Consider the following 24,054-nt stretch of genomic DNA (forward strand, 5'->3'; position numbering starts at 1 on the left):
TTGAAATATTGAAACAAGATTGAAACAACGTAACTTTTGTTTCAAAAAAAAAGAAAAAGGAAAAAAATTAGGGAACAGACTGGAATCTCTTCTCTTCGATTACGAAGCGAGTAAAGGAGAAAGGGAACGTAAGAATGGCGCGATAAGGCGGACGGAAGCAATGGAAGAAGGCGAAAAGGCAGAGCGCAAAGTTTTTGGTAATTTATTTTTTAATTCTACCTTTTGTCCGTGGAAATGGATACGGACGGGGTGGCGAGATACGGCTGTCGGTGAGTGGGAGAGACCGTTATACGGAGGTAGGGGTGAACGGATACGGGGGTGGGTCGGTTGATGCCGCGCTGAGCTAATTGCCAACCCCTTGGATTACGTCTCTTGGATGGGGATCTCAACTTCCGACGACGATGGCCGACCATCGGGAAATTGCTGTCTCCTCGGCCAACTTTTTCCTCTCTTTTCAGAAATTAAAAAAGAAGCCAAGAACCGAGAGGCACGCACAACGATACGCCATTCTACTCTGCCCTTAAACGTGTATAATAATTTCGCGATTCGAACGATGACCGACTTTTTCTCCACGCCACTCTCCCTCTCCCTTTCGAATAATCGAATCGGCGAATTTTTTAAAATAAATCATCCGATTTGTTTTAATAATCGATAAATAAATGATGGATGACTTACCTGGAAACGTCTCATGTCACGTGGATTGCCCGCATTCTTAAGGCAGTTCTGGTTGCACTTTAGGAAGAATTTGAGGAAGAATCTGAAAGCAGAGGGAGCGGAGTTAAACGGTTGACAAGGTGCTTAACGCTCTTCAACGCCGAGAACTTAATTAGAACGCGAACTTGGCTGGAAAGTAAGCCTGAATATTGCATAAGCCAATCGTAAGCCCTGTTCTACTCGCCTCTATTATTCAGTATTTCTCTAGATTAAACCTCGAACCACGCGTTCTTCGACCTTTAGGACTGTACCGTATTGTATACTGTGCCAACGTTCATAGTTACCAGTCTACTAAAATGTCGAGAGGTGGCTGCTATCTCTAAAAATATATTCGATTCTCATAAATCAGCGTCAGATCTTTCCACATATTACATTCTATATATATACAGAAATTTTGTTAAAAGATTGTCTTACATCTTGGACAAGTCGTTTGTCCAAGCATTCAATATATATATATATATATCGTATCGCGATATCCAAGATAATAAATTATTCATAGCGACAATTTTATCAATAGAATTTTACTTGTTTAAACGTGTAGAAAATTTAAAAACATTTATAGAATATATTACTTGAAAAAGTAGAAAGAATCGCGACGAAATATGAACGATACGCTTTTACGACAAATGGGACGGAGTATTAACATACGAGCGAGATAGAAGTGAAATTCAAAAAAGAAAAAAAGAAATAAAAGGAGGGAAAAATAGGTAAAAAGTCGACAGCTCAATTTTCATGAATTATGTATAATGTAGGGAGGATATTGAATTTGAGAAAATTTTAGCGGATGCGGGATATTCGCGTTCGCAGTGGCGGAAGAGAAAGGAAAAGAAAGAGAATTCGGGGAAAAGAGCGAAACAGGAATATATCTGTGTTGAGGAGGGAGAGAGAGGAAAGTGGAGAAAACTCGTAGGAAACAATCAGGAGGACCGAGACGATGAAGAGTTGGACGGATGAAGGGGGGTAGTTTTCTGGGTGGCTGGTAGGCTTGTCCTCCCGTGGGACACCATTGTTATCCCCCTACGGACTGCGTCTATACGATCCCGGGACTCGATCGAAAAATCAAACGCATACCTCCTACCGGCGACGCTTGCTTTTTTTCTTTCTCGTTTGCGCGAATCGTCCGAGCGAAACTCGTAGAAGGAACTCGTCTGATTTCACTTCGTCGCCCTCATCTCCCCTTCGCTCCTATCGATATCGCTTCTTTTCGCTTCGTTTCTTTACCTTTCCTCTATTTTCCGCGTTAACGGGATAAATAGAGGGATGGCACATAGAGCGATACGCCGATTCCTTTAATTTTACGAACGCTGGAGGAAATGAAATCGTTTAGGCAACACAGGCATTGCACAGATCCGTCTTACTTATCCGTGATTTATCTCTTACTTACAGTCTCATCGCTTTATCGCCCTTCTTTTTTATTATTCTCGTAAAATTTCTCACGAAGCGGAACAATGATAGTATAAATAACGGCTAAAGCTGCGTCGAAGCTAATAAAATCATTAAAAATCGCGTTGAAACACGCCTCCTCATCTTAGGTAATCGTAATCGTATCGATCTTTGTCCTTCGTTAAATCGAATTCGATATTATTTTATTATATCTTGTGATCGTAGTAAAACGGTATAATTTTTTACGTAAAATAGTCGCATGCTCATTGAAATTAGAAATGCTTGTATGCTCGAATGCGTAATGATACAATGCGAGCGAAGCCGTCAATTCGTTCCTTTTTTGCGATATCACACGCACGCAGCAGATAACGACACGGAGTGTATTATCGCGCATTACACACGGTCGGATTATCTAAACGACACTTTTATCGCCGGTCCGTTCGTACGATCCGGCGCAAGTTGTCAACCGAGTCGAACGTTTGGCACGAAATCCATATAGCAGTTGGAAAAGTGAAAAATAAAAACGGAAAACCGATCGGAGTCGGCCCTTGTTCGCGTACGGGAAGGGTAGTAGGGTGGCGGGATGTAAAGAGAAAAGGCCGAGGAAGAAGGGAAAGGGAGGAGGAGGGATACACGCAGAAAGAGAAAGGGAAAGAAACGTATCGATCTCCTGCTTCTCTCGTATCTATCCGTATTCATGGAGTTACACGTTCTAGGTTCGTGTTAACGTGCTACATTCGGCCGCTCTAAGAGAGCCGAGCGAATTTAATTTCGTTTACTCTTAGAGAACGTTAAGATCTTATCGAGATGCTGGATGGGTATTCAAAGCATTGTACTTTCCTTTATCGCTCTTGTGAATCTCGCTCTAAACACGATGTCTCCGCCGTGCCCGAGGCGTGGAGAACGACGCCGATGGCTTCTAGTCTTTTCCAGATACCAATCCTATCGACCATGCCTGGGTACCTACCTCTCTAACCGTGCGAAAGTCTCTCGCGCGTTAACGCTCTTCACGTCGAAAGATTCATCAAAGATCACCCACCACCACCACTTTCCTTTGTTATATTTTCATTCGTCGATTAAATTCACGCACGACTTGGAAACCAATCGAAATAAAGAAAAGATTTCAAAATAATAGAAATATCGAAGAGGGCGTATCGGTACGCGACACTAATCATCGGCGACAACGCCAATCCGGCTCGTATCGATGTCTATTCATCCCTCCGTTCTTTTTTTCCTTTTTCGACTCGTTTCCTTCCACGCTATCCTCCGAGTATTGGCTGTTAGCAGCTAATGGATTGCGTTACCGACTGATTCAAATGCGAACTGGATTTCATTCTAAGCTCGATGGGGCGACAGTATCGACGATGTTGTAACGGGAACACGAGCAAGAAGGGTGGAAAGGCCAGTTTCTTACAGGGGCTCAAACTCGATTTCGATCATCTATTAGATTTTTCTCCTTCAGCCGATGCTTTCCGCGAGCTTGCGCCACTTTTCACGATAAAATCTATTCTGGATCGTCGCTTAACACACAGCCGGCAAGCGTATTCCGCGTCGTTGAAACGTTCGATCGTGTTAAAGATCGTTTGTTCCAACAGAGATACATGAGATTGATACACATTTTTGCGACAAATGTCTATGCGCTTATTTTAAATATTTAAAATATCCAACGGAATTGCAATTTACGGAATAAATGAATAAATATTGTGGAGAGCTCTGAGCTTAAAAAGAAATGCGAAATGTTGGAAAAAACGTTTCAAAGACGAGCGTGATATAATAGAATTTCGGTGGCCGCGAAATTAAAGCGGTTTATCGGTGGATAGAATGGACGAATCGGTCGATTCTTGCCGTATTGGTGATTGTTCGGTTGCTAACGAATTGACACGGAATAAAATATACAGGAGTCGACCGATTGAGAAATCATTCCCAACCTACCTTCCGATCGTAGCATACCTTTCCGTTGCCTCTGTTAAAATGAAAATAAAACGCAGCAACGCGCAGCGGAAAGTGGAGGGTTGTATGCGATGGGAGAAGGGGAGACAGAATGGCAACGGCGTGTAGCGGGAAACGTGCACCGTTCGCTGTTTCCAGTTTTACAGTATACAACTTCGCAACGTTGGGATGGATGAACGAACGAGCCAGAAAAAATAAACGACGTCAATGAAAAAAAAAAAAAAAGAGCTAAATATTGGAGGCTCGTGGTTAGAGAGTGGGGGAATGAGTGGGAGAGAAAGAGAGAGAGAGAGAGAGAGAGAGAGAGAGAGAGAGAGAGAGAGAGAGAGAGAGAGAGGCCAGGTAAACAGAACGGAATGAATTCAATCAAACCTTGCAGTAAATCATCGGCACTTGTGCAGCGGTTTGTTAATATTTCCCATGTACCAATTAGCGATTTTTCTCACTCTATCGAAGAGAATAACTCTCGCCCCCCCTCCCTCCCCCCCTCGACCAGTAAGAAACTAATTTCTAACGAAATATTCTCATGCAGGGAATACGTTTCGCGATATAGATTTTCACGAAATCGAATCGCATAGACAAATTTGCGTAACAAACCTGACGGATATTCACAGGGCGATCGATTTTGTTCACAAAATCGACAAAGCAATTTTTCATTTTCATTTTTGCCGAATAAAATTTTAATCGATAAGTTTGATCGGATTTTTTTTTGTAAAAATTAAATCGAAAAAAAAAAAGTTTTTTTTTTCTTTTTTAACGAATACAAAATTATACACGTCGGTCTCTCTTTCCTGAATTCCTTACACGTTATCAACACGTTGTATACGGGTGCTAAGGCGAAAGGAGGTGCTTTGTGATCTACTAAATATATTTCGACCAGGGGTGAATGGATATAGGGGGCTTACTTGGGGACTTACGCGTAATAGTTCCAAATAGGGTAGCATTACGCGTATCAGAAATCCATTTCCTTCTACGTTGGAAAATCTTTAATCATGTTTTCGGCTCCCTAAGTATATCCCCTTTTTGTTACTTTAAAAGAGCGAATGATGTAACGTACTTCGGTTAACTTAAAATTGATAAATGTCACGTTTAATTCCTTCTTTGCTATATTTTTTTCTTCCTCTCTTTCTTTTCTTGGAAAAAGTATATAATTATTCGCAAGTCACGTCTATAAACACACTTTCTTTGAGGAAGGATCTCTTTCTTTGTAAGGGACACGTCAATGGAAACGAATTTCTTTAGGGATTAACAGGAAAAATTCTACTTCTAGAACTTGCAAGTCTCAAAGGGATATCGGTAAGTAAGAAATTCTGTCTGTTCAGTGGAATTGGAGGCGTGTTCGATAGAGTACTAATCACCTATCCAAACGACAAACCCCTACTCAGCAGTCGTATTAACAATGTATCTCAGTTGTTGGTATCCCTTAGGGATATCTTCATTACGTTCATTGTTATCAACCTCTAAGAGAATTCACAATTCCATTATGGTTGCAAATTACTTATTGGACTATTGAATTCGTTAAATTTACCACGTCTTGATATCCATCCAATAATTCAAAATGTATGAATAAAATACGAATGTTACGAAATTTTTGCGTTATAGTTTCTACATATTCGCTATAGCTCCATCATTATATTAATAAAATCGATGATAGAGAGAATAAGACTACTACTCGAATAAGAAGAAAAATTGAAGAGAGGAAAACGAGAGTTCACAATTAAAGTACGATATTAGAAATACGCGATAGACGATTTACAGCGCATAGGTGTTCCTATAACGATTTATTTCTAAGATATGGCAGCGTACCGTTCGATCGGATATATTATTTTAATAAGAAAACGCCTGGGAGTAATCGCGAGTGCATAATGCAGACGGGCAGGACGTCAATTAGTAAGAATGTATACGGAGGTCCGTAAGGCATAGGAAACCACCTAGAGCTGTATACCTTGCATACACCTTAACTGGGGTTAGTAAGGGGTTAGCAAGGTATCAGGGGATGCTTAATGTTTAACTAGCCTCCATTACGCCCCCTGCACCGGCCTTCTTGAAACCTCCACCCTCTTTGCATCGCCGTCATCCAGCATCCACCGACTCGTTCCTTCAGATCCTCTCCGCAGGAAGTATTATAGATAGGAAACGGCTAAGAAGGATCACATGTAAGCTATCGGTTAATTCAGGAAATCATTTCCCATGGACGAAAAGTTTGTCTAGACGCGCGTCCCTTTCATCTTTTTCTATCGCGTCAATGACACGATAAACTTGATTTCTTTTTTTTCTTCTTTTCTAATCTTGAAAATCAATCAAATTTTTCTTCTCTCTCCTCATAATAAGTACTATAATGTCGTCGTATAAAATTTTACGTCGTATAATATAATGTTAAGCAATTTACAACGACTCAATTTTCTCATTTTGCTAAAATACATATACATACGGTACGATATAAATAAATATCATGTCTTTTAACGTCTTTTGAAAATTACATAGTTTGACTTATAACGCGATCGTTTAAATTATTATCTCTCTTTAATTGCGTATTCAACCCGCGTACAATTGATCAATTTTTCTCGAACTCCATTTTTATATAAATATCCATATATGAAATATCGCGTAAGTGACGAACGTATTATCAAGTAGAGTATCCCTTAGTGGACACGTCACCCTGAAATGAACATTAATTTAATCTACACAAAAGTCAACATTTCAGACAAGCTGAGAAAATAAGGTGACGTGACGTGTGAGTGGCATAGGACCGCTAACCGGCCCTTGTGATATCGCTGTTTAATTTTCTCTTAGCGGAACGTCGGCGTAAATAGGAGCCGGACCGAGAGTGCAAGTAGAATAAATTTACGGCCGGGCGGACAAGAAGTTATGAATGTCCTTACATGCCACCACGCTTTTTCCACGCTAAATATTCAAAAACGTACCGTTCCGTGAGATATCGATGGAAACTCGGCTTTTTACAACCGGTTTTAAGCATCTTGCGCATTACGGGGATCACATTAAAAATTTTCATCTCCACAACCCATCCACCACACGCTTGGGGAGTTGACGGGAAAAAGGATATATTCGGTCGGTCTCCGATGAGACGGACGATGGTTACGAAATCAAACACGACTGTTAATCGCTGACGTCCTCCGTCTGTATTTTGTATTGGGAACGATCGTTTTCGTGTTTACAAAAGGAAATCGGGCGCCTGGCAATGTGTAAAGAGGGTAACTTAACCGAATTCCTGTCAATGAAGAAAGAGAGAGAGAGAGGGAGAGAGAGTTCCGTTTACCTAAGTCCTAAGATGGGAGGAGAAGCTAAGGCTATTCGGCAGGCACTACCAAGATGCTGCATAATTCATACGTAAGTAATACGTCTTACTAACTAGCATATCCCGAACTAACGTACCCTGTCGTGGCTCTATGTTGTGTAGCCCTTCCCCCTCCTCCTCCTTGTACGTTTCACAGTCCCCTCGTCACGACACCGAGATATCCCTAATGGCAGTCTATCATATTAGCTACAAGACGGCTTGAGAGGCCGGCTGCTGTAACTAGATTTGCTTTGCACCTATGCTACATCAACTGACGATTTACTATCTATCGCATAGTTACTGTTACATAACACGTGTGTGTAACACTAGTCACGTAAACGACGAGATTATTCCCGAACTCGTACTAGTTCGAATTAACGTAAAATTTTACCAGGGAGGGAAATAATCGTTTTTTATCTTTCGATCGATTGGAAAGAAAAATTGAATCACGAATACGATCTTTCGATTTGAAGAAATGAAAAAAGAAATAAAATTCGAGGCACATAATTTATACGTTCCGTATAATTTATTTGGAACATTCACCTGAAAAATTACGTTTTTCATTGTTAATACTGTGTGATACTGTGTAAGTAACTAAAGAAAGGATTATCAGCTCGTGCAATTTTCACTCTCACAGATACGAATGTCCGCCGAGTAGGAGGGCTAGCTGAAAATTGTTGAATTATGTCATATTGCCTTAGGCGTGCGCGGTCCGAGCAAGGCACGAGTCATTTCCATAAACGCATCAGAACCTCCACCAGCGTAAACTAACTTACCGCTGACGACGATTCGTACACGAATATGTACGAGTGTGGCCGCGATTTATTAATGTCTGCATTTAGATACAGAGCCCCTGAGGGCTTGGTAGGGACGGTTGGGACCCTCTCAAGTTGCCACTGTCAAATATCGACAAAAACGGCCGTAAGTCGCGCATGCTCCACCACACGTGTGTCCTTACCAAAGACAAAAATGTCACGCGTATCGGAAGCGATTCTTGTTTCGTGACTTCTTCTAACTTTATTCTTTGCACTCGTATTTTTCATTTTAATTTCGAATAAGATTTTTTTGAAAATTCAATAAAGATTGACGCGATCAACATCGCGAGTAATTGAAATTCCGATACAAAATGGAATGTTAATGATACGAAGCGATAGAGCGAACGTGTTAAATACGTTCCTTTTCGTATTTTCAGAAAGGATATTGTACGTCTTAATTTTAAATGGCAGTCAATTTTCAGTTTTCACACTCTTTGTAAAATTCATCGGTGACAAACGATTTAACGATTAACGCGTCCGGATGAAATATAATACAACGCTGCAGGTTTTCCGGAAGCTCGCTTAATCTCGGTTAATCTTGTTGCACAGTCATGGAGTTTGTCAGTTGAAACAGAAGGAGGGTGGATGGTGGAGGGGCTAAAATGTGATTTTAATATTCGCGGCCCCTTTGAGGAAACTCACGACTCTTCCTTAACAGGCTTACGGAGGGTATCCCCCTCCCCCTGAACCTTGTCTACTCCCTCCTCCCACGAGAACGGCATCCCGCTTTGAGAGGCACACCTAGTTTCAAACTTGGTAAAATCTGCAACTCTGTCTCGCTTGAGAACTTCTCTTTACCTTCCTTTCCTGACATTCGACCGTTCTAATTTTATTCGCCGCTCCGTCCCGCCGACTTGTTACTACACTTTTATACATATTTAGCCATGTGCTTAGACTGTGCCTCCAGGATAAAATCTTTACATTAGACAATACAGTATTATCAAGAGAATTGATCGAACGATCGATACGAATATATCAAGATTGTTGCATCGATGCAACGCGTGTCACGGTATCACTTCCAAATGTTCGATATTTATTCGAGTGTAACAACATCGTATCGAAAAAAGATTGCAAAGTTGATTGGTGGGATAAGATGGAGCGTGTATCCTCGCCGCGTTTTCTTTCGGAACGATCGTCACGAGGAACTAGGTCTAAATCGCGTTTGACCGGAATAAACGGATTTTTTCGTGAGAAGAGAGGACGAGAAAAAGTGGAAGAAGGAGGAGGAAGTCTTGTAGGTTATCGTCGACAGAGGAGTTTGGGAGGTTAGCAGTCGCCATGCTGGCAGGACATGGAAGCACGCAGGACACGACGCCGTGGCGGGACGTACAGGGGTTGCCATGGTGATCCGATGGGGAGGGCATTCGCCCTCTCTCACCCTCACTCGGAGAAGATAATGCCGCCTGCCTGCCTGCCTTTCTACCGATGTTGCTACCAACTGCCGCGATATCAGAAGCTCTGGCAATAAAGCAAACGTCCATCGCTCGCACGGAAGTTTACGAGAGACCCGGTTTTCGAGTCGCGCGATTACGAGGCGACAACCTGCTCCGTACTTTGTCTTTGCTCCTTCTTCGCTCCGATTTCCTTCGATTTCCATATCCGAGAAATCGCTTGTTCGTTGTTCGTCGCGCCACCTCGATACGTAACGATATAGCGTAATTTCGCGAATTATAGATTTTGATATAGAAAATTTTAATCTCGAACCGAAAGAGAAATAAGATGTAAGATATAAAAAGGAACTTTTAAAAGAGTAGAAAAGTCACGTGACTTTTATATATCAATTTACTCTCGTGAAACCATAAAAATGTGAAACTTGTGAGTAAAATTGGTTTGTAAAAAGAGATGTTTGATTGAATTTTTGCAACCGTTATACGCCGTTATAATACAATTTGAATTATATTTCGACTTACGGACGGAAGTAAGAGCGGTAAGAGTTTCTTCTCGTTGCTACCTAGTCGAACGTTAAAACGTACGGGACACGGATGCTTCGACAAAGTGTCGTCGTATTTTTGGTTTACAGCGTCTGAAGGCTGGCGAGGAGAGACGCGGAGTCGGGAGGAAGGAGGAGGCGGTAGGATGGTGGGAGGGAGTACCTGAGCGCTTCAACGATTACGGGGGTGGAAAGTGGGTGGTTTGGTGGATACGGGGAGTGATACCAGTCCCAAAGGTGTCGTTACAATTAGACAGCGCTGCCAACTGCTACAGCCTCAACCGCTAAATAACTTACCGGTGCTGACAACCCGACCGCACACTGTTACCGCTCATCCTGCCGCATACATTTAACTCTAAGTCTCCGTGCTTACGTGCTTACCGTGTGTCTTTCCAATCATTGTTACATTTATTTCTTTCTCAAATGAAAATATTTTACATCTTTGCTGTAAATTTATAACTTGTACAATATTCTATTTCTTTTAGTGGATTGTTTTTCGAAATGAAAAAATATCTTCTCGTACGAACACGATTTATTTATCTGTTGTGTAAAATTATTATTGTGCTTATATCGAAATTAATTCTACGAAGTAGATGAACGATTAAAAAAATTTTCGATTAATTTTAAGGGGGAAAAAGGAGATGTAATTGATTTATGGAGAAGACTTATGAAAAAAAAAAAAAAAAAATGACACATTTGGTAAGAAAAGATGCATTGCGCTTGCGTCGACTGTTTAGAACTCGAATGCTGGTAGAAAGAGGTGACGAGGAGGCGAGGAGGAAGAGGACAGACCTTCGAAGGAGGAGGATGGGGTGTCCCTGGAGTATCGACTTGCCCCACGGGACTCGGCAGTCGATAGTCCCGTGGGATTCACGCTCTCTTTCTCGATCCCATGAATCCCGATATTCTTTCCTTCTCCATCTCCTCCTTCTCCTCCGTCTTTCTTTTCTCCTTTTCCTCGAAACTCTCTTTGTTTCCCTTACGTAGTTCGAGTCAAGCTTTCATGGGTCACGAAGCCGAGGCGTTCGAGAAGAAATAAAAAGGGAAGCGAAAGTAAAAAGTGATTTCGTTTCGAAAATTCTTCCAACACAGAGAAATCTTGTGCAATTTTAATTTTTGAACAATAATTTCCCGTGGAATGGAGCGACGTTTAAATTATTACTTTTACGAATATAGAATTCGAACGAATTTTTCTTATACACCTAGAGACAGATAGATAAAAGAACTATGAACTTTTAAATATTTTAAAAACTTTTAAAATGAAATTTTTGTACAAGAATCGCGAAGAATCGATAAAAGAATAGGTGGATCGAAAGTATCGAACGATCATTGATCGAATACTACAAAAGCTTATAATACGCGATAACGACGACTTTATCGAATTAAACGCGATAATATTCAATGTACAGTTATACGAGGGAATAATCGAAGGAAACGAAATATAGGTATAATATTAACACGAGTACTCGTAAAATTGGATGGAAGTAGCGCTCTCCTAAGATTTGTATAAAATTCTATGTTCTGCATCGTGGACGCTTTCACCTTCGTGCGCGCCTACGATCACCAACCCTCTTTCAGTCTACCACCCTCGTACAAAAGGTTGCCTGCTCCGCCTCCGCCTCCAAGAATTATCTGCGCAACTTACAACCCCTATTTTTTCCGTCTTCTGCAGATTCCTTCTCGTTCCCTTCTCTCGAAACGAAGCTTTCCAAGCTCGCGTATTAAACTGGAAAATGAATTCTATGGAATAAATTTGTATATTGTAACACGCCATCGTACATCGAAATAAATTTTGCATTCCTCCCGCGAATTTTAACTAAAAATATCGCTCCTTCCTCCACGAAAATCATAAGTTTCATTCGTTAAAGGAAATTCATATCCCTGCATCGTGTTACGAATGACTTTCCATCAAAAGGAGAGACAGAGAGAGAGAGAGAGAGAGAGAGAGAGAAAAAAAAGCGTTTAATCTAAAAACGAAGAGAGTTAAGATTGGGAAAATTTTAAAGGGCAACTTTGGAGGAAACAATTCAAACGGTGGAGGAAAGGCATCGCGCAAGTGTATATATCTGTGGAGGTCGCAGAGGTATTGGCACGTAGGGAAGAAGCGTGGATCGAAAGAAAGGAAAGAAGGCAGGCACCCCTCCTCCGTTCGAGGGAAGATTTCGAAGGGTGCGTAGGCAGCCCTCGCGGTTCCTCGGCCACCCTCTACCGACGCGTCCGTTCCGTTCTGGGGTACGGAAATTCGCAAAATGTCCTCCCGTTCGGTAATATGTTACACGGCTGCACAAGTATCGTCCACAACCACCCCCGAGTCCAGCCTAACCTCGTTCACGAGGGACAAAACTTTCGCCGGTGGATCCACAGGAGGAGGTCTCCAGAGACTTCCATTTTGACTCTGGGGATTAGGCGTGACTCCGCCCATTCGCAGCCAAAGTTTTGACCCTTGCTTCCTTGTTAGATAGAAGAGAAAAGCCACCAGATATTGATGACTTTTCTCTCTGTTTGAAAAAAGGAGAGGAAAGAAACAAGGAAGGAATATATATATATATACGTATTGAAGTGCGGAGATGGTGCTCGAGGAGGTGAAGTACTTTGCGTTGCGCGATCGTATAACCGTACTACGCGTTATCCTAGTGACGTTTTTCAGCCACGTATTCGTGATAAGATATCTCATTATTGTGCGAATACATCATCGTCGTTATCCAAAGTTTATTCTCGAATAAAATTGATATCGTTTCTCGTTTCAATCACGCGATGAAATTTGCACTTATAACTGGATAATCGATCGATTCGTTTATCAACCGAAATATCGGAATAATTGGAGTAATTGTGTTGCAATGATGTAAAACAATCGTTTCTAATTCGAATTTCTATTTTCTCTACCTCTTCTTCTTCTTCTTTTTCTTCTTCTTCGAAAGAGTTAGAAAGGGGAAGAAAGTTGTTCCCTTTTTTTTCTTCGTAATCGAGTAATTAAAAAAAGCAACGAAACTGGCATCTACTCGCCATATATTTAGATATTTGAATCGCTCGAAGCACGAACGTCTGTTTTCTTTGTTGGCTTGAACATTGTGTATAAACTTGGTGTAAGGAGTGGCAGAAAGTTTGGGGTTGGTCGGACAACGGCATCATAAGTCGGGAGTGGTTTGGGGGTTGGGTGACGGTTGGGGTGGCAGGGGTCCCTGGAGGCAGCAGGCTAAATATATCCACCCCCGACAACCCTCGAGGGAGAATGTCAAGACAACATGGCCGACGCCCGTCATCCTACCAGCGACCCTATGTGTACACTAGCCCATGTTCGACCACCACCCTCGTGTCTCAAGAACGATGCTCAAAGACTGTGTTGGGCATCGTTTCACTCGCTGCGTGCTTCGATTTTGGATATATATATATATATTCCACATTTCTTTCCGAATCGTGGTATTCGACGCTACACGCAAAAATCTAGCAGCGAGAAACTTGGTTGACTACTGTTACGCTTTATATTTTTCTTGTTTCCACGAGTGGCGAGATTACGTTCTCGGGTCACGAATAAGTACAATCGTGGAGAAAGCCTCGTAAAAAAAGCACGTCGGAAGAATTTACATTATTACCCCCGAGAGCGTTTTAGGTAATCTCGGAATTCATCGTCGACAATCGGATTTCGAAAAAGCTTCGAAAGCAGTTACGTTATTCGAGCGGAGGAGTAGAGGGGAACCATAAACGATCCCGGATCGGGTGCGGTAATTTTACACGGGGCGAGGGAGGGGAGGGGAGACTCGCGAGAAAGGTGAGCAAAGAAATATATAGCGGAGATTAAAAGTTGGAAGGGAAGGGAAGAGGAGAGGAGAAGGTGTAGCGTTGTAGAGCGGGAAGAAAGGTCGAGAGGAGGAGTATCGCTGGTCGGGGAGAGAGGGTTGGCTCGAAATTAGCCACCCTCAAGATTACCCTGAATTAACAAATTGAAAAAAGTCACCTCCCCTTCTTAAAGGAGGTCGTCCGCGCCGCCCAAAGCTCGTCCAAAGATCACGCTGCTGTCCCGGAGTTTCGCTTGCTCCGGCTTAAAGCCACCATCCTCGTAGGGATATCGGACCAACAAATTCATGCAAATGCTACTTGGCTCCGGCATAGCACTGCGATACGTATAACATCCTCTCCGTCTACTACCTTTGTATTTCTATATAGATATAGCCGCTGGTACAGTGATAACGCCACCGTCACGTTATACACAGTAGGTACGCGCCTACGATCTACTTCAGCCCGATACCCCGTGCGCGAATAAATTCTCCGTGAAAATATTGACTGAACGAGTTTATATATTTCGTTGAAATGATACATATATATATATATGTATCAAATCAAATTATTCGATTAATCAAGATTAATCGAAAATTTGCGAATTTGGGTTTAAGTGAAATTTGTTGAGTGAAATTTTTTAAGTAAAAAAAAAAAAAAAAAATTGGTCGATCGGAAAAAGAAATTGGATCGTGTACGGATTTTACGAGTACTAAACTGTGGAAATTTGTTTGGTAGGTAGGTTTGTTTTGACAGCGATACAATACAGTGATTGTGACCGACAATCGATGTACAGCGCACTGTTGTATGGAACCTTTCCGCGGTACGTGCCACGAATACGGGGGATCTTTTTCGCGAAGCCGGCATGAAATAACTGCACCGGCGAATTGTCTGCATAAAATATTCAAAGGTAAGGTGAGGAACCAGTAAGATGGCTACGCATACGGATACTCTTCTTCGGATATAGCCAAGACCGTTATACGTTCCAAAAAGTGGCGAGAGGCCGAGTTTTCTTCTCCCTCGATTTCCTTTTCTTCCGCGGATACACACGTTTCTTCCACCTCTGTCGGACAGAGACAAACTTTCTCAACTTCGATTGAAATGATTCGATCTACGAAAGTAGAAGTTCTATCGTCTTAATTTTTTTCTTTCTTTTTTTTATAAAAAAATTTGTTTATGGCCTCGTGACTTGATACACAAACGAATTTTTTTTTACTTCATTTACAAACTTTGCCGTATAAGAAATACGCGAGATGTATTTTTTTTTTTATCATAACGTGTATATTTCAATCTCCAACTTTACATTTGATTTGAATTTGTCGCGCTTGCAAAGAATATCGAAGAATATCGTATACGTATACGTACGTACGAGTGAACGACGAATTGTGAGAGGTATAGAACGAGGAAAGGGAGGGAGGAAGAGAGAGAGAGAGAGAGAGAATCGAAAGAACGGGAAGAGCGTGAGTGGCCGTAAAATCGGGTGTCGTTTGCGTTTTCTATTTAGCCATTTCAGATCAACCTCTCTCTCCTCTGTTTCCCTTTACAGTGTTTTCTCTTTTACTCGGCCGCCATCGTCCCGGTAGACGAGCGACTCGAATTGAATTCCACGCGATACGGGTAGTTGGATTTACATGGATACTGAACGCGCACAATCCTCGACCGCTGGACTTGCTCTCTTTCTCTTATAAGACTGCACACTTCTTATACTATCAACGTACCGATTGATATCGATCAATACACGATACAAGTACAAATTCTATCGCATTTGAAATCGCGCCGCGCCCTATTCCAGGGAATCGTTTTAAACGTTCGATATATCGTACGAACCGACATACGTTTTAATTTCACACTTATTTTTCCATTAGTTCGACAATTACCTGTTTAACTTCTTCGATCGAAGATGAAAGTGTTAAGCGAAGGAGGAGACATAGGAGGGGAGAAAGGAAAAGTGGCAAGCTCAGTTGATCCTTTTTTTCCTTTTTTTTTTTCAAAAGCGACACAGAGGTCTAGCGGATCTTCGATTGCTACCTATATATGCGAAGGGTGAAGCTGTATGTAAGGATGCCTATCGGGAACGCCGTTTGCCGTACATTTATTGCCTCCGCCACCCTCCGCGCTTTCTCCGGGTTACGACGTTATATTTGATATTGGGTAGACTCCGTATACGTATCATTGGCATCGTAAAACCTGCCGTAAATAATATTAAATAAATGTAATACGCTCGGTAAAACGCCACTTAGCTTCGCTCGCTCGAGCTTTTGTGTCGCGCGCGACATATCCCGCGTATAGAAACTTTAATACCTTCGTTGCACCGAAAAAAAATAAAGAATGAAATGATTCTCGAAGAATATATCCTTTCCTTTTCTTATTTCTCTTTAATCGTAAAAACTATATATATATATATACATATAGAGAGAGAGAGAGAGGAAAATTCTCTATAGTCATCGTTCCCCCAAAGATGCTCATCTTTGATACTAGGGAATAGGAGCGGAAAATAGTTTTGACTTCCTACCTTCTTACCTACCACTCTACTCTATTTAGATAACGATAGACAGAGCACGATTTGCTGTCGTGTTTTTACGAGACGTGTTTTCTACAACTGCTCGTTACAAGTTATGAACGATATAGATTCGGATAACAGAGTTCGAAATTATTTGCAAAAATTCGGAGGGAAGAAACGCGTATCGTCGCGCGAATTTTCCGTTTGGGTCGATTTTAAATCATAGTCGGAGGAACCGAAGAAGGTATTCCATAATCCGGTCACGTTGTCGACGCACGATTCGAGGCTGCTCGTAGGCAGCAGCCGCTGGGCAACATTTTATCCTCGGCATTCTCCTGTTACCCGAGCCGAGACGCTTCGTAATTTCCAAGACACAATCCATGTATTTCCATTTTCCATGAGATGGACGGCGTATGGCACTCGGTTCCGAGGACCTTGCCAGTCCGCGGCTCAGAGTTACGCCATTACATCCTCGGCATGGAGTAAGCGCTCGCTTAAGGACACGCATCGCCATAGACGTAACGATCGAGCGGAAAAAATCGTGTTCCATCAAAACGTGTGCACGGTTACTCGAGAGGACGCGGCTAAGTTTCCTTGTACATACGTTCGTCGACGAGAATACCGGTATTAACTGCGGATACGTTGTCGCTCGATTCTCCGAGGAAGGTTGGTACAAGCCTCGGGCTCGTCGTTAATTGCCGGTATAATTTGTAATTCGAGAGGCAGAAAGGAAGCAGGAGGAAAGCAGGAGGAGAGCGAGGAGTGGGATGGAAATAGAGTGATTGGCCAGCGCGAAAGATAGATAGAGAGAGAGAGAGAGAGGCAGAAAGTCAGCGTTCTCTAAAGGAAACAAGCGTCGTGTTCGTCCCCCCGAAAGGAAATGTCTTTTGAGCGGGGAACGAGAACCAGATCACGAGGACGAGCGGGGCGCCTGGCGTTTGCCTGACCCGTTGACCCGCCTCGCTCGTCTACTTTACACTCGTCTCCTATACCGGCTCCTCGATATTTGTCACGACCCGTCAAAACCTTCGTCGGCTCGATCGTCCTCCTTCGCGCCCCGCTGAGAAATTAGCCGTTAAGCGTTTTATGTATCCGGCGCGTTACACGCACCGACGTCGCAGTCACGTGGCATCCACCGTGATTTGTGACGTGCGAGTGTTTCATCGACTTCAGTGAAAATTGCCGATAGAGAGAGAGAGAGAGATAGAGAGAGAAAGGTTCCATCGATCCTTTCGATCGAATCCATCCCCGTCAACGGATCAGACTAATCATTAAAATATTTTTGCAAGAAAAAATTCTAGAAGCGTTTAACAACATATCGTTCACTAAAACTAATTTTTCGTTATTTTTTTTTTTTTTTTTTTTTTTCGTTTTGCAGCACTCTCGAAAAAAACCACTTTAGCATACACGAGCCTAACCGATTCTATCATATTTCGTTTTACCACTGCTTTTACCGTGATCGAACATTAGTTGCCTTTTTTCTCTACTCTCCTCCTTGTCCCCGCCCTCTTTTCATTTGACAATACAGGCCTGGGAGGCAGAACGACGAGCAACCAGATCACTTCGCCAGATGCCATCTCCGAGTCGCCCACCGTGATAACGGACGACGGTTAAATGCCTCATAACTAACTCAATCTGGGTCTTTCTAATTAAATATCTATCGTTTAATTAAGAATGATTTACCGATGGCAGTCAGTCAGTCAGTCAGTCAGTTAGCCAGCCAGCCAGCCAACCAACCGATCAACCAGCCAACCAGCCAAGTTGCTAGTCGGACGAGCACTGCTTGTAACCATTCGCTGCGTCTTGGCAATCAATGCAGGAATTATCCTCATTAGGTCGATCCTCGGTCCAGGTTCTTCGAGTTCGCCTCTACTCGTCCGCTCGTAACCTCGTACAAACGTCTCATTGCCTGGGACGGGCAGGGAAGACGGCAAGGAGGAGCGCAAAAGCAAGAAGAATGGAAGCGAAGAGGAATGGAAGCAAGAAGAAGAAGAAAGAGCAGAAAGAGAGGAAGAGAAAGAGGTGAAGGAGGAGGAGGAGGACGAAGCAAGCTATTAGATCGAGAGCTGGTTGCGTGCAGCTCGAGAAGAAAAACTGGAAATCTGCGGCTGTTGACGGGCCGGGGGATCCCTGGGGGGACCAAGGGAGGGAACCCTGGGGTACCCAGGACCCTCTTGTCCCCCTGCTTTCCGCCTCGCTCCTTCCCTCCTGTTCCCTCGTTTGACAAAAAGGAGTCGCTGACTGCGAGTGACAACTTAGCGAGCCGGAGCTCACCTCGCCGTCCACTACCTCGGCCACACACAGACCGTCCTCCTCGCGATATGACACGTCTTTTCCTGCGATAGAATTCCTTCCGCGAAGGAAACGCTCGATCCTTTCGTCCCAAACGATTGCTTAACGATATCGTTGTGCATCACCCAGCCTTCTTTGATTCGTCGAATCCATTTACGGAATTTTATTATCCCGTTATTATCGAGATCGATTTCTCACTTGTGGAAATTTAAGCGAATCGTAATAATCGATCGTCATTTTACGCCTATTGGTCACGTACAAAAAAAAAAAAAAAAAAGAAAAAGAAAAAAATATATATAAAATATGGCCATATGTTGCGCGCGGAAGAGTTTGCGTTTACTTCGCGACGCGCAGTCACCCTCGGCGACAAGGGTAGCGGAAGAAATGCATTTTATTCCCCTTCGCTCGAATTTTGGATCCTAGCTCCTTTTTCTCCTCGTTTCTTCCTCTCTCTCTTCCTTCCCTAATTCTCCATTCTTCGTGCTATCCCTCTCCTGCCTTTTCCAGCCTACTATTGCCGCAAGAGCAACGGATAATGCTATTTCGATTTGCATATATGTCCCGACCGTTCCTTCCATCGGCCTCTGATATATATATCAGATACCATTTCGCCAACTGATTTCTCTCCTCGATTCACGATGAGCCAGCCAATCTTGTGCCGCGTTATATTTTCTTCCTACTAGTTTCCATTTATTTCTCTCCATTCCGTTTGCTTAATCATCTCGCTGAATCTATCGGAAATTGGAAATTGGAAATTATATGAAAAAAATAATTCGAAAACGATGAATCGAATCGGCCGACAATTTAATCGAGGTTAAGAACGGCGACGACGACTCGACTCGGCCCTTTTCCCTTCCCTTATTTTATTTTCCGTGTGGAACAGCGCGTGGTGGCTAAATGGGCATAACGTAAAAGTTTACCAGATGGGATTCCGGTTAGGCTGATCCGTCCACCAAGGCCGAAGGAAGGGGATCTCGCGTGGAATGTGCTGTAATTGATAGCGAGCACACTGGGCTCGATGAGCCGTAGGAAAATAATAAGCCATCGTAGTGGGCCGCTAGTACGCGGTATTATTGGCTCTTGGGGGGTGTTACTGGGGGGCGTCGTTGTCAAGAAGGGTGGCTCGACACAATGTATGCACCCTCGCGTGCACCGTCGTCGTGCTCAGATATCTCGGTCTTAGGGTGTGTCGGATGTCTATATTCGCGCCCGTGCAGCATCTCGGTTCGATAAACTCGCTCCTATTCTCTCTCCATAAGCGAACGACCAGCGTGGAATTATCATCAGGCTGTGTATCTTGTTCCCCCCCCCCCCCCGACTATCAAATAGTTTCGAATTAAATTTTATCCACCAGTTTTACTCGTGAGGAATAAAAGGAAGAATTTGGGATCGAAATTTCGAAATCGTACGATTTTTTTCATTCTCGAGCGAAAATTGAAAACTGAAAATGGTTGGTTGTTAAACATCGTCGCTTCGATATCTTGTTTACGACGCGGCATAATTCGACGAGCGATTGCTATCTTAAGGAACGAGAGGTTAAACGAGTTTCAACGATCTCATGGCCTTTGTGTCGTTTAGTCAGGCAAGGTCTTAGAATCGGGTTTGTACACTCTAGAGAGTTTCGTAACTGGAATAAGGGGATGAAGTGTGTATATATAAATGATTTAAACGATACGTTTTACGGAACAACGTGCTTCCCATACCTCTACATTTCTGATCGATTCATTGATACAGGTATTATAAAGCGTAGAGCGGAATCGTATATCCTGATGCGGCTCGTCAAACGGACGACGGAATCTGGAATAATGCGATGCGCGGTGTATACACGCGCGCAGGAAGATTTGATATGATCGAACTTGGGATAATCCTGAATCACGAACGAGCGATCGAAGCAACCTGCGCAGTAGGAAACCGGTTCCACGCGACACGATATTTTTTCGCTCCGCGCATCATCAATGCATCACGCCGCTGCGATTGACTGATTGAATGCAACTTAAACTCTTCTTAATTTAAACGTTTCGATCTACCCTGAATTTAAATATCGTCGATTTAATATCGTTAAAAAAGATGTATCCACGATTTTCTTATTTCGATCGACTTATCTCTTGAATAATGATGATAAAAAAGAAAAGAAAGAAAGGAAAAGAAAAGAACGAGAACAATAAAAATAATCGTAATACAGAAACGAGATTGATCGCAAGATTGCAATTTGTAATTGAATACCGATTGGTTAGAACGACACTGCAGGAGAGGCCTACAATGTGAGGGAACGTTCGATTAGATTAGGGTGGATTAGCCAATCAAAAACTACAATACTGCGAACCCTCTACAACCAGTAGTGACATTTGATGCTGCAGGCACTCTATTAGATTTGCGCCGTAGTTAACGTGATACGGAATCGAATGATCCCGAATTCTCCCGAAACGATTTTCGAGAGGCACCGTCCACGAACTTGCGATTTAAACGCTTGAATTTTATACACGCTAGACAGGCTAGACGAAATTTAATTTATCTAATTCTTCTTATTACAAACGAAATTCAAAATTTGATTCGAGATAACGCTATAACGTGTTGTTGTTGGGTAAAAATCACGAGAGGATGTTCAACAAATAAATTCAAACGAGAATGAAGTACGAGCAACGAAGGAAAACGAAGGAAACGAATCGTTACGCGCGATGGTGGAAATTCCATTCTGCCGCGGTATCGAAAGCAGAGTGGAAAAATTGCACGTAATCGTAAAGATAAGCGAATCAATCGTTCGTTCCTTTAACAACGAATGTTTACTACGAATGTGGAGGAGAGTGGTAGCCATTGGTAGCGTCCATGTCGATGCATAATCCGAATTTTATCGATGGACGCGTCTATCGGGTTGACACGAAAGAAAAGGTGGAATCGTATTACTCGTCACGCGAGTTGCACGAGTTGGCTTCGCGTTCGTTCGGGTGTGGCGAGAATGGCAACGAGCAATTATCCTTCTTATCGCGGCAACCGACGATGATACACTCGATCGTCACGTCGAGCGCCGCCGTCGAAGTCGTTTTCGCCACTGGTTTTTTATTTCGTTTATTTTTTTTTTTTTTTTTTTTTGGAACAGGGAATAATTCGGCGCTCGAACCTTGAACCGGTTTTCCGATTAGCATGCTAATTGGCACGGCAACCCTTTAAATGGCCATTTCAAAAATTAGGGGATAGCGATCCGCCGGCTCTGGTTCAGGGAAGACGAACTGGCGCGGTTTCACGCACCGTTGCGGATCGAATTTTATCGCTGGGATTTCACAACCCAGCCACACTTTTTTTCCTTGGGAAAATGAGTTTCGCTAACGAGTTTCCTTTTCCATTAGAATTAACGAGCTCCTCTTCCTTCTTTTTTTCTTTTCTTGTTTTTTTTTTTTTTTTTTTTTTTCTTTTTCAACGGTACTTACGCATTATTACGCGCGTAATAACGAACGAGTTGTCGATACACTTGTTTGCACGAGTCCTTTTTTTCTTTTACGATCGATCAGAAGAAACTTGATTAACAATCGGATAATATATCGACTGTGCAATATGTAGGCCAGGGTAAACGGATGATGACGGCAACCGTGTCGCGTGATGAACGAATTGATCGATTTCAGACCACGCAAATGGTGGTCACATTTCAATTATACGTGAACGAAACATTAACGACATTAAGCCGTGCTCGCCGCGAGGAAGATGGAAGATGCGAAATTTTATTTTATAAAAACGCAAACTAAATCTATGCCATATGGTTCCATGTGGTTGCGTCCATCGTTCATCGACAACACATGTAGAGGGAAACTCAATCTTGCACAGGAAGATATCCAACACCGTTGACGCTACCCTCAACCGACGAGGCTGTGGCCGACAAAAGGGCAAAAACCTTTTCGTATTCGTCCCTATCCCCCTTTTCATACGTTCGTCTCCTCCTTTCCAACGACGAACAATTAACTGAATTTGCATTATATCTCTATCGAATTACTAGATCCTTATTATCGATAAAATTGGCAATTTGACATAGAGAGAGCGGTAACCGGCGCGGAAATAGAGTGAGCCATGTGTTCATTTCACCAACATGCTGAAATTATTCCGTATTACGCATACGTGTGGAGTATATGTATATATATAAATGCGTATCATCGCGCGACCAATCTTCACACGTTGGAACGAAACAACGCTCGTCATAATGCGACGCAAATTTTCAACAAATTTTCTCGAATTCGTTAATTTCAAAGTCTTTATCGTGACGATCGAATATCGACTTTGTTGCACTGAATTATGTATTTTCAATTAGTCGCGGTTTTTTTTATAGAGAGAGAGAGGGTAACTGCGACAGCCAAAAAAGTGGAATAGAGGGAGAGCAGGGGGTAACTAGACGATCGTAGCGCCAGTAAAGTGTAATGGTGTAACTTGATACACGGGGTATACGCCCCTCTCGCACGCGTCGTTCAACGAGCATACCGCTATCGCCACCAGACGAGGCATGGCCGGCCTGTGTACGTGTATCTGCGCGGCTCGAATTAGTCATGGAGAGGCAATTCCTGATAATAAAATAAGAGAGGAGCGTAACCGATTATCGTGGTTAACGAGCGTCGCGAAATTATCGTAACGGCCTGTTTCGCGATTATCGGGCGGCGCGATCGTTCGCGATTCTTCCTATATGCTCCATTGTTTTCCCCTATATCGAGACCTGACCAACGCGATCGATATCGTTGGAAAGGGTGGTTAATTAGTCACGATTGGTGTCTGCATAATTTACAACCCGATGGCGCAAAGATAAAGATAAAGCGAATGGCATCGACTAAGCGACGACTTTTTGTTAAGGGTCGATCGCGCCGTCCGATAAACCAGTCCCAAACCGGACCAAATACACGCGTACGCTCGATCGAATTCGGATATCTTTCGAAATCGCGTTTCGATTTTTTCCTTCACGATTGAATTAAACGATCGATCGACGGAGGGAAGACGTCGGGCAAAGGCGTCGTCTTACTTGGGCCAATATTAACGATAATACGCGCGCGTAGCTGCAACGAATGCCGCATAAACGGTAGCGCGATCCACGTGGCGCAGCGTAGGCGCACAAGGGCACAGATGGTCGCCCTAGGCACTTACCAGTTACCACCACCACCCCGCACGTTGCCCCCTTCGGTCAAAGGGATCTAAAGGGCCTTGGCTGCCCACTAACCGTATTTATTCACGGGGGTGACTGAATTTACCGAACCGTCGGAGAGGATAAGTCTTGCCTCGAGCGCGAGAAACCGTCTTAACGCCAACCTTTCACGACTCGCTTTCTGACCGCGTTCTATCGCGCTCCATCTCTTTCCCTTCCCTCCATCACCGAGATAAATGCGTGCTCTTTCTTTCTTCCTTCCTTCCTTCCTTCCTTCCTTTCTTTTTTTCGCGTTTC

General features: G+C 43.0%; 1 protein-coding gene across 2 annotated transcripts in view; it reads right to left on the reverse strand.

Annotated features, from left to right (window-relative positions):
- kn (EBF transcription factor knot) overlaps positions 1–24,054 on the reverse strand; it is a 68,220-nt gene that overhangs the window by 8,864 nt on the left and 35,302 nt on the right. For both annotated transcript variants that reach the window (XM_086911768.1, XM_086911767.1), the window contains exon 7: positions 676–757. In XM_086911768.1, coding sequence (XP_086767894.1) covers positions 676–757 — 82 coding nt within the window. The remainder of the gene's footprint in view (positions 1–675; positions 758–24,054) is intronic.

Source organism: Apis florea, unplaced genomic scaffold (genome assembly GCF_048593485.1).
Source record: "Apis florea isolate Af1SG1 unplaced genomic scaffold, ASM4859348v1 contig_3367_pilon, whole genome shotgun sequence".
Taxonomy (NCBI): domain Eukaryota; kingdom Metazoa; phylum Arthropoda; class Insecta; order Hymenoptera; family Apidae; genus Apis; species Apis florea.